General features: G+C 46.4%; 3 protein-coding genes across 3 annotated transcripts; 1 reads left to right on the top strand and 2 right to left on the bottom strand.

Moving 5' to 3' along the window:
• Positions 1-16: 16 nt before the first annotated feature.
• BX661DRAFT_138397 (mitochondrial carrier domain-containing protein) lies at positions 17-1,288 on the bottom strand (the record flags this gene model as incomplete). Its single annotated transcript, XM_051532716.1, has 2 exons — positions 17-301; positions 359-1,288. Coding segments are annotated over 2 exons (1,215 nt in total), but the record flags the coding sequence as incomplete, so codon positions are not given.
• Positions 1,289-3,363: 2,075 nt separating this feature from the next.
• Positions 3,364-5,996, bottom strand: BX661DRAFT_25192 (uncharacterized protein). Its single transcript, XM_051538999.1, has one exon. It carries the CDS (start codon positions 5,776-5,778, stop codon positions 3,556-3,558), a length of 2,223 nt encoding a protein of 740 aa, XP_051391438.1. The 5' UTR covers positions 5,779-5,996; the 3' UTR covers positions 3,364-3,555.
• A 700-nt stretch (positions 5,997-6,696) lies between these two features.
• BX661DRAFT_182961 (uncharacterized protein) lies at positions 6,697-7,503 on the top strand. The gene has a single exon (XM_051536110.1). The coding sequence runs from the start codon at positions 6,787-6,789 to the stop codon at positions 7,474-7,476; it is 690 nt and encodes a 229-aa protein (XP_051391437.1). The 5' UTR covers positions 6,697-6,786; the 3' UTR covers positions 7,477-7,503.
• Positions 7,504-11,892: the final 4,389 nt, after the last annotated feature.

Genomic DNA, 11,892 nt, shown 5'->3' with positions numbered 1-11,892 from the left:
ATTTCTAAAAAGAATCCTCCATTTCATCTGTGCTAATAAAGCTCAGTCCGAAAATAGCTACATTGGCGACCAACTGCAGGGTAATTCCGGGATACAGCGCCCTCAACCCATACTGGCCCACCTGCATCCTCTGTGCTTTCACATCATCTCCGTTCATCATGGCCATCATGATCGCCGCTTGTCTCTTCTTCATCTGGCCAAGGGACTCTCCTTCCTCCGTAATCATCCTCCAAGCACAGTTGCTCATGCCGGTATATGGCACTTCGGAAAGCGGCACGCAAGTGCGGAACTCCTTGAACGACTCTTTCCCGCCAACCGCGCTGCTACCCAGGGGCTTTGACCCCTTCAACTTACTCACATACCGCGTCTGCGCCTGCAACCGCGTCCGGATGGTATCTATGGGCAGCATGACAGCCGCCGACATAGTCTTCCAAATCAGCCCGCCCAAGGCAAACGTTGTCGGCTGATCATAAGGATCTATCCCAGCCACGCGGTCCAGAGCGAAAGACCCCATGTCGCGGAACACAGGATCCAAAGTGTGCTTCAGCAAAGAAGGGACCATGTGAAACGGACTAAAATATAGCGACATTAACCCACCCTCCTCCTTCATAACCGTCTTCAGTGCATGGAATGTCCCGCTGTACTTCCTATGAATAGGCGACGCCGACTGAATCATCAGCCTGGTGCGCACTAGTTCGAGCGGCGAAAGAAGCCAGCCCACCAAGGCATTTGAAACAACCAGCGTCAATGCGCTGGGCGCCGAAGCATCGATATAAGTGGCCATTGGCGCGCTATCGTAAAGCCCCAACATCTCGTTCAAGACGCCCTCCAAAGTAGGCTGCAAGAGAAGATGCAGCATGTTGTACAGCCATTGCGATAATGTTCCCTTGAACATGCTGAGGAACCCCTCGGTCGGGTGAGAGAGCAGCCGGCGCAGGACAGTGAGCTTGGTCTCGGGAAGCGCGTCCAGCATATATCCGGGCTTAAAACTGCCCTCCTTCTGCCCCTCAACAACGTACCCGCGATGATCCACGCGCGCCCTGCCCGCCGGTCTATACTGCACTGTGCGCCCGCTGTGCCTGGCCCTCAGGTACTCGTAGTAAGTGGGATCATCTGGATCCGGCACACTATCCTCAGCATCACCTTCCTCGCTGTCGTACGCCTTGGCAGCATCACCCTCCTGCTTGTCTTTCATCCCCGAGTACTTGGCTGCCGTCGGCAAATACTGCACCTGAAGCAGCGTTTGCGAAATGCTGAAGGGACAGGCAAGCAGAGTTGATATAAAACGATAGCCCGAAAACTTGACCAGCTCTTTGGCCGCCTGCGCCATATCCATCTGCTCATCGTAGCCGAGGTCGATTGCGTTGAGTCCTCAAGAGACACCCCGTTGGCGTCGGGCGCATAGCCCGCAGCTCTGAGCGAGGAGCCTGTGAATTGCCCGTTGGTTGCATTACGAAGCCCCTCCAGCGGATTCTTCAGATCGTCGTAAATTCCGCTGCCACCGCCGCCGTTGCTCGAGCCGCCCGCTGAATTGCTGGCCGTATCGGCATAGGGGCGGTAAGGGTTGCTGCCCTGTGTGCGATTGCTGTCTGTAAAGTCGGACATTGCTAGTTCATTCAATCAGAGTTAAAAAGATAGATAAAATGAGAAAGAAAAATGAACCAGGAATTTAATCGAGAAAACAATTCAAAATATTATTATTGGAGTTTTGGTTAAAGGCCAAAACCCCTCATCTGCTGTCATTGGTTTTACCCAGTGGGATCGACCGGCAAGCAGTAATAACCGTCTTGATATGAGAAAAATGATAAAAAAAGTATCGTCTTGTGCGCTTGGATGCTGCACCAGTCTTTGGATCATTTTATCTTGACTGCGGCCTTGGGCTTGGGCGCAGCATTCGAATCGGTTGACAGTTGAGCAGGGCGCTTGAAAGCAGGGTGGCGCTCTAAAAATTCGCGACGATATAGAATATCAGAATAAAATTGCACACCAACGTAATGTCGCGGTTCCAACACCTGAACTTGATGTTAGACTCGAAGGCGGCCTCAGTCTTGTCCTTGAGCGCTGGCTCTGAATTTTGTGAAATGTCGGACCTTGTTTTATGATTTATCTGGAGTAATATATAAATTGCGTGTTTGTGAATATGATTTATTTGAGCGAGCTGCGAAACAAAAATTGAGTAATAAAATTGCAAACCAACTATTTCAACACTAGTCGAGCCATTTACAAACGCATTTTTTAGACTTTGAAAAGTACATATTCGCTCGAATAGTTGAACTGTGCTGGTCAAAAAATTACAAATATTAATCAGTTGCGCTGGTCATCATTCTCGGACCACGCCTCGGACGTCATGGAGCTGCTGCAGCTCTTGGCCAAGGACCGCTACTCTCCTGAGAATTCAGCCCCAGCTCAAAATCCCCAGCCACACCCTCCTCTATGGCGCCAGAAAGCACATTGGCAAAGTTATAAATGCACTTGCCCGACTTGACGCACCGCGACGCAGGTCCATGACAACAGCCACAGGCGCAGAAATGCCACCCGACACGCGTGCAATAAGAATCGGCACATCAACAATGCGCGAGGCGCGCGCCTCAAACTTAAGCGCAACAGTACTGGGAACAGGCGACCCGTCGCCGCGAGCTTCCAACATCAGCACCCTCGACTCCACACACTCACCGCCTACCACCTGTGGCACATATACGTTGTCCAGGCGCCACAAAAGACTGTTGCGCTCGTGGTACCACACCGCCTCAGGACGCGACTCCTGCGAGGAAATTCGTCCATCAATGCTGAGCAAAACCGCTGGGCTAACAATAGTATCGCCAGCAAAGTAGCCGAGCCGTTGGGCGCGCACTGCAGCTCCAAGGAGCAGAGCCCCGGCTCACAAGAGCCAGTGCGACTCACGTCCACAGGCAACACGCGCTGGTCACCAGATCCCTGCGCCTGGTACTTAAACACCGCGACGTCCGAGCCCGCGGCATTTACGTTTGCAAAGAGGTTGGGCCGCACAAAGCGGAACCACTCGCGGCCGTCCATCAGGGCCGCTGTCAGAGAGGCGTCGGGAACGACGACGCCCGGATTGGCCACGAGCTGCGCCTTATCGTGCGCCGGCCGCTGCACACCGATGCGCAGCGGGGCCAGCTCAAGAGGGTTGATTGCGCTGGCGATGTGCATGCTGATCTCTCCCGTCACCAGGTGGCTGATGGTCGACTGCCCCTCGTGCCCTGCTCGTAGTCAAAGTCCAGCGTCTCGCGCACATGCATGGCTATTGCCAGTGGCCCTGCAGTGCTGCCTATCCGCCGCCCACGCAGCGGTACTGCCGGCACCGTGTGCGTCGACTCGGTCTCTGCTTCTGCATCTGCCAAGGGCAAGCAATAGCGTCGTCACGCAGCTGGACCACCGCATCCTCGACCTTCGTTATTTCAGGTACCATTCCGTCAACTGGTGCTAGTGCCGCCTGGCTCTGCTGCTGTCGATTGGAGGACCGTGCGCGGACTGCTGGCGGCGGAGGCGGGGCACGGCGCCGAACAAGACCATCATGCTTCTGCTGCAGTTGCACTAGCTGAGATGACAGCAGTGGACTGCGCTGGCTGTTCCAGAGCAGCGCACTTCCTCTTGGCTGTTGCAATCGAGTCCCAAAGCAGCACTATCTACAGGCACCTCTTCAACTCCTTCTGCAGCCTTTGCTTTATCATCAACTGGCTCTGCAGTAATTACCTTGCCCACAGCAACCACGTCACCGTCAAACATTGCAGGCTCTTCAAATGTTGCCGACACATAAGCGACGGTGGCTGTGGCAACAGGAATGGCATCCTGGTTGGCCGCCCCGTCCAGCGTGGTTCTCGAGGTTTTCACCACATTGGCCAGCAGCACATCATCATCGTCGTCATTGTTGTTGTTGGCATCATTGGCAGTCACTTCGCTGACATTCTCTGTCGTCGCCACAGACGCCTCTGGCTGGTGCAGCAACGGTGTCGACACTGCCGCACACTCCTCACTCCCAGCAGCAGCTCTGGTGGTGGGCAAGCTGGACGGCACGTACATGGTGCGTACGTCACGACGCCGGTTGCCGCGGCTTGTGGATGGCGCTGCACGGAGCAGCGTGGTGACCCGTGACAACGCCGCCTTGGACTCGTCCGGGTTATCGCAGATAGCGCGCTCGCGGATCGAGAACTTGACGCGGAACGACTGGTCTATCGAATTGTTGTCGTCTTCGTTGTCTTTGTTGTCTTCATTGTCTTCATTGTCTTCGCTGTCGCTCGCCTTGCTTGCTGGCTCCTCACTGCCCTTCACATCCTCCTCCTGTGTGTGTTTCGAGGCTGCACCGATGCTGGCGCTGCGCTTGTGTGCAGCCATGGCATCAGTGCCACTGGTTGGGAACGCCGCTGCAAAGTCAAATACCGCATCCAGGACAGGCTTCTGCCTGGCAGTTACGGTTTCGGCTGCCTTGCCGCGGCTGGGAATGCTAAATACAGAGTCCAAGTCAACAGCCAATGCTGCTGCCTCTGTATTTGGCTGAAACAAGGCATCTGTGGCCGTGGTGCTAAACTCCGGTCCAAATGCGTTGTTGAATTTGACATCGTCGAACGGTACATCGCTGATATCGCCAAAGATGCGGCTCGCATCGTCCTTCTGCGCAAAGATATCATTGTCCTCCTCGGGAATGCCGGGAGATTCGTGGATGGCCGGCAACTGGCTGTTCATCACATAGACCATCGACCCCATAGACGCATCCATCGTCGTGGAGATAGCCTCCTGCGACCCATCGGCAAAAACCCATTCAGCAAAATCACCCCCACCGTTCCGCATCGACTGCCTCGACGACGAGGACGACTCCTGCTGCTGCTGCTGTTGATTCCAAACATTCTCCCCCACGTTCCTCGGCGCCTGGTCCGACTGCGCTGATGCAAGGCTGTTGCTGCTGCTGCTGCGCTGCCGTAGCGGCGCCGGGTTTCCACTCACACCAGAGACGTCGCTAGAAACACCTGTGCTGGCTGCCTCGGAATGCCCTGTGACAGTCGACAAGACGCTTGGCGGAGCGCCTGAGGCAGTGACTGCGGGCAATGCACTGCTGCTGCTGACACTGCGGCTGTACATCGAAGACACAGGTGATGCATTCGCAGGCAATTCTTTGGACACTCGCCTGCCCTTTCCGAGGAAAAGCCCCAACTTACGCAGCCCCTTGGCCTTATCTCCCTCCGAGTCGACACTGCCTTGCAAACTGCGCGCACTCTGCAAACTCGCCACGCTCGCCCCCATTGGAGTAGGGGCAGCAGTGGTTCTCACAGGTATACTCTGTGTGGGGCCAGACCCGTACATGGAATCACGCATTGTGTCGACAATCCTCGCCTGTGTGTGCATATCCTTGGCAATCTTCCTCGCTGCGTCGGCGCCGCCCTGTGCGGCCCTAAAGAATTCTACGCGGTAGTGCTCAAATCGGAACACAGATTCCCGGACAAGCTCTGTGCGCGAAACCTCGATAGCTTCGAAGCCGTCCACCAGGCCGACTATCTCCTTCTGCCATCGCTGCTGCAGCTGGATCAGCAGCTGTGTCTCCCCATCAAGCCTCTGTTTAGCCTGCTGGCTGACCTTCGCTGACTTGACCGTTGTGCGCGCAGACAGCTTGGGGATCTGCTCATGGTGGCTCCGCATCGACACTGCTAGCTGCCGCACTTTGGCCTCAATGTCCTGTGCCGCCCGCCATTGCTCCTTGAAAAATGATTCAAGTGCTCGGACAATTTCATTGTTCATGCGCTCGCCTAGCCGCAGGTGCATCTGCATCAACACATCCACCTCCTTTTGCAAAGCCTGTGATAGTCCTGCAATCTCTTCGGGCGCGTTTTTTGTGTTGTTTGATAGTGCGTTGAGCCCGTTGTTGCCCCTTATTGACCCGTATTTGTGACCGCCACCCCCAATCGCCTTTTCAAGGGCGCCCGCCAGGGCATCCTCAAGCTGCACCCTACACAAGCAAGAAAATAAGGAATTACAGAAATATACAGAATTGTGTGTGGACTTCAAACTCGCAAATTAGCTATAAAATAAAAAATATCACTGTTGTTTCAACCCTTTGTCTGAATTAGGGCGTTCTCTATTACCTTTGCGTGAAATGACTGATAAGTTGGGTGAGTGTCGCTGTGCCCATATTATACCGCCGTGTTATTTCGTCCGCCAGTGCCGACGGAATAAAAGACTAAGGTGTAAAGTGTTCAAAAAATAGTGTTTTTTAGTGTTATTATTGGCGCATACATGCTTATTTTTCAAATTTTAAACCCAACAATAAAGCAGTGTCGGTCTGCTATTCAAGCAGTCCTTTGGTATTTGCCACTTGCCTGGATTAATTTTGCTTCGCTCATTATTATTTTTTATTATAGTAAAATAAAGCCTATTATTTTTTATCGAATTTTGCGAGAGAATGCCAAAGTGAATAAAAGTGCAAATAAAAAAGATAATCGAAACGGGTGGCAACTTTTGTTGTGGCAAAAAGCGTGAGGAAGCGATTAAAAATGTAAAGAAATATCCCAGAGCCACATTTCCGCCTTCTTTTTCCGCCTCATCCCCTCCTCCGCAAATATCTGAAAATCTGAGGAATGCAGATCAAACAGTCCCTCCCTAAATTTTTCATACAGTCATGTGGATCAGCCCCATTATGACGCGCACAAGCATTGACGAAACTGCGCGACCTGGTTCACCCTGCCCAGCAAAAAAAAGCATTGCCCAGCCAACTATTTAATAAAGCCTAAAATAAATTATTTTTTTCCTGCTTGAACAACCCTTTAAATCATACATATCATGGACATTGCTGAAATCGAAGCGTACACAACAAAGCTTGCCGAGGTCGAGCTGGCTCTTTCCGCCGACCCAGAAAGCGCTGATCTGCAGATGCTCAAACAGGAAATCCAAGACCTGTTGGAACTGACTAAGCAGCTCTATGAGCCAGCACCACAACCATTACAAGCAGCTACAGCATTAATGGCATCTGCTTTAAACACAGATAAATCCTTAGAAACATTGCCTCAGATTGCCACAAGGGCATGGCAGATTGGTGATGACTGCGAGGCGCGCTATGCCGCCGATTCCCAATTCTACCCTGCTCGCATCGTGGCTGTTCGTGACAACGGATACCAGGTGGCGTTTATTGGATACGGTGACATGCAAGAAGTACAGCCATTGGATCTGCGCGAGCTCACAAAGCCTACAAAGTCCGCCGATCGGCCTGCAAGCCAGCCCGGTCATAATCCCAAACCTGTTAAACAGGGAAGGGTGGATAAGAAAAAGGGTGGAAAGGCAGATGCTGGCTCGGTTGCTTCCAGCCAGCAAGCCTGGCTAAAGTTTGCCAAGGGTGGTGCCAGTAAGAAGCTAAAGGTCAAGGCCATCAATGACAAGTCGATATTCAAAAGTCCCGACACTGCCACGGGTAAAGTCGGAGTTTCAAATAGTGGCAAAGGAATGACCAAGAATCCGTCGCTAAGTAAGCTGTAAATTTTTGACGAAACTTTTTTAAAAAATAGATTTATTTTAAGCAATTGTCTTTAGATTACTGATCTGAAGATGCGATATGAGATATGAGATATGCGTATCGAGATCAAATATGAAATCATAATCGCCACACAATATTAACAAATAAAAAAGCCACTTTTCATTGCTGACAATTTGCCAAGTGGATAATCTAGGTTATTAGATCTTTAATCCGCTGGACATTTTGCAGACCAAAAATTGCTTGCATTGCCTTGCCTTGCATGCAACAACACAAAAAAATAAAGGAACTTGGCCAACACTTTTATTGTTTTTTGTCAATGCATGATAAATGCAATGCGTATGGAAAATCCAAACGTCAAGTTTATTGTGGAAATAGCGAGCGATCTGTGGATTGCAGCCAAACAAACAAATTGACGTGCAGCCTTTTTTAATTTTTTTACTTCAATTACCTTTATTTTTGTTTTCTTTTGACCATGCAAAGTGCGTGAACAGGCATTTGCATGAGCCGGCACTATTCCAATATTCAAATGAAGATAAAATTGCGCCGGAAAAATGCACCTCGCTCATCATATAATGAAAAACAGCTCGCATCTCCGCTCAATTGTTTTGGATCCGTTTTTTTCATATTTGCTATGCCTGTTCTCCCCCCCACGCCCTTGCAGAGAGCAGCATATCTGCGACTTTCAATTTAGGCTTTTAATCTTCTATATGAGCATGCTGTTAAAAAAATTAGGTGCTCGATACACTGTAATTGTACAGTTTTTGTTAATTATTTAAAATTAATCAATTTATTTTCAATTTGCTATTTGTTTATTGACACGGGTCTTTTTCGAATAGTTTTTTCACCACCATGAAAATGAACAACGTTATTGTATTTTCCTTTTGCCCGTTTTTGTTGAATTTATCATTTTCAACAAAAATTTATACAATTGCACAAAAAATAAATATACAAGGATTATCATGGACAATTTTAAATTATTGGAATTGGAATTGCGGTGGCTTGTTTTTTATTTTTTTTTGTCCTGAGAAAATCATTCTGTTCCGCCATTAATTTTTGCTGAAATATTTTTTTTGTGATTCGCGAAAGTGATTCAGCACAAAACATAAATAAAAATCTCTTTGTACGAGTAGTTCACACGCACCTTCATTCTCATTTCCCCCAATATTTCTCTTTGACAAGTGAAAGAAACTAAAAAAACCAACTCAACAGAAAATGTACCCGCGATCACGTGTAGGACTACTTTTTTATATTATCCAGCCAGGCTTTAGTGTGTGTTTGTCAAGCTCAAAGCTCAGTTTTTTTTGTTTTTTTGTGGGTGGGCAAAATGGAAATGTGTGGGGGATGAAAAGTGACATCTTGCTTGGTAAATCTCATTTTGTATTTTCTTGTTAAAAATATTAGATGACAGAAGTGTGGTTGGCCAAAAGTTGATTTTGTATTTTGAGAAATCTCATTGTCAAAAATTGCATTCTTGCCGTTTTCTCGAGCTCATTCCGCTTTGCTCTTTTTTCTCCCCAAAATAAGTAAACAATTGTGATGTAATAAAAGGCAAGTTGACGGAGTGTGAAACTGAAAAATAACCACGAGACTCGAATCCGGAAATGTGAAAAAGACAAAATAGAAGCCAATTGTTTATTGGCCAGAAATAAAAAATTGTTACAAGGGATTTTCAACTTCATGTGTTCACTACACCTCGCTAGCGACGATGTATATGCGAAAACGGGAAAGTTTAAACAATAATATTGTGCTTTTTATTTTTATTTACGGGGTTCATGTGGAGGCGAACTTGGGTGCGACAGAAAGGGATTTCCCAAACAAAATGAGCTTTCAAATAAAAAAATACACACGGCGTGATATCATCACGCAGACACCAATTATTTGTTTGTTGATGATGAGATTCACTACCAAATGAGATATACAAAAAGAAAAACACAGAAAATGCCTGTGAATGCAAGTGAAGGAGATGTTACCGATACAGGATTCCATCTCGGTTTTTTTTTCGTTTCGCTCACCCGCTTGCTTTTCATTTGCTGCAGTGAATAATCGATTTTCTGTACTCATATGAACACATCTTGGGCTGAGGCAAAATATAAGCCCATATGCAACAATGGCATTTGTATGCTTTTAGAAAAAACATTTGTGATTTTTTTCATTTGGCCGGTGTTATTAATTTCCTAGCCGGAAACAAGAAAAAACAAATAGTGCCGAAAAATGCGACACATCACAATTGCACTCTGCTGTCCCGCTTCCAAGCACTTCCAAGGGTGATAATAAGTGGGGGATATGTATGTATTATCGGGATCCCTACATACCATGTCAAATGTTTATTTTATTTACCACCAAGTCCCCCTTTTTAATCATTTGCCTTGTTCCTGTTTTGTCACGCACACAAAAAAGAGTATCCAAAAATTATACATGACAACAATGTAAATTGTTTTTCAGTGATCCGATAACGCAAAAAAATATAGGCATGGCGCTCTGCGTTGCTTGGCTGCGGATTAAAAATAAGGCAAATGCACAGGGTGCACCAATGCAAATACATGAAATACCGAGTAAACATTGGCATCACTAATATGTCAGTAAAAATGGGGAGGCTGGGGGAAAGAATTGGTTAATGATAAAGCATAAAATATAAGCGCCAGACTATGCACGTTTTCTCCGCAAAACTGCAATGGCTTGATGTGCAGGTATACAATCTTAATGTAAATTGTTTATATGTGGAAATACGTGCATTTTTTGCACAAGTGGCATGAACATGCCAGCAGAATATGCTAAAAATATAGCAAAAATGATATGAAATATGTACCTGTGTGTGCATCTAGTACGCTTTAACTTAAGCATGGAATACCTTTTTTGCTTGTTTATCTGCATTCATACCTAAAAATTAGTCTTGCCACATTTTAATATTTTGTCATTTGTCAGGTCAGCTCACTGTGGTCAGTCATATTATTCTTCTGCTTCTAAATATCTATTGTTCTATTTTTGAATGGCAAGCAATATAAAAATAAAGTAAATAAACAGTCACCTGCTGACTTTCATTTCGTAATCTCGGATGTGTTTGTTTACTCTATACATATCCCCGCGCACGCTCACACGCGCCAGACACAAGCACAACACGTGTCTCAGACACTTTTGTTTTGGGGGAAACCAACATTGTATACAATTATATTTGTCTTCGCTTAACACACCCAGTCTGTTCAAAATAATCTTCAGGGAGAAAGAGTAAAGGATAGGGAACAGTGGACTTGGTATAACCAGGTGACACCCCTCTTTTTCTATTGTTTTTTGGTCAGTTGGCAAGATTAGACAAAATAGTTTTTTACTTGCAAATGGACATGTATATCCACCATGTCGTTCAATACGATCAGAATACAGCGTCACAGGACAAAAATATGCATTCAAATTATTAATGAGAAAAGTACTTATTTTCAATTTTTAAACTTGTTTGCAAAAAAAATACATTGTTGTTACACATCTGATGCATGTCCGATAAAATAAAGAACGCTTTACATATATTTTGCACATGGCCAAACATATTTTTTGTCCCCGCACACACATTCATGGAATGCAAAAAATAAAAATAACACTGCGCATAGGTGCTGTGTCTTTCTTGTTCTTTTGATTTTTTCCACGCTCATACCTGATAGCAATAATGAAAAAAATATTCAAAAGAACAACGCAAATCATGCGCCAAAGTGTCCCTGTTACTTATGTAAGGTCATGTCATGCTATGCCATGCGCATAAATAATTTTGCAGATGTTCTTCTTTTCGCACAAGAAAAGACGAGTATTTTTATCTCCGAAAGAAACATTGAGGCCTGGGTTTTACATTATCTTTCTTGATATCCTCGGTGATACGCGCTGTGCTAAAAAATACTACGTATATTTTTCTTGGCAGTAGATGCTTCATAGGGTAGAAAGCATTTAATTTCTCGCGTAGAAACACGCGAGTTTTGAAATCGCGTTAAAATGTAAAAATTGTCTGTGGGTTGCTTACTGCTTTAAAATATATAGTTATTCCAGCAATAAGGGTGATAAGGGAAATGCATTGTGTGTGTGCGCGTTGGAATCCCTCTTTCCAAATTGTAAATTAGTAGTATTTATAAAAAACATCTCTCGAACAGCACGGACAGAACAAATATGTGTGTGAAAAAACTACATTATATTTTAGGGGATATTGGAAGTAGGGTCCAGGGGATGCTTCTTATTTTACTTGCCCTTAAATTGAAGACATAGTACGGACATTTAACTATCAACTTGGTCGTGCAAATAAAAAGTAGTATTATTGCCGAACTTGGGGATTATTGAATGATCATCTATCATCCTTCTTTTTGCTTGGAATAATCCACTATTCTGCAAACAAAACCGCTTATTAAGGCATATAAAAAACGACATTTACAGATAGCTGTGCAAAAATA

Source organism: Kickxella alabastrina (assembly GCF_025024165.1).
Source record: "Kickxella alabastrina strain RSA 675 chromosome Unknown BX661scaffold_12, whole genome shotgun sequence".
NCBI classification, from domain to species: Eukaryota; Fungi; Kickxellomycota; class Kickxellomycetes; order Kickxellales; family Kickxellaceae; genus Kickxella; species Kickxella alabastrina.
Note: the sequence above shows the minus strand (reverse complement) of the source record. Positions and strands in the feature narration are given on the sequence as shown.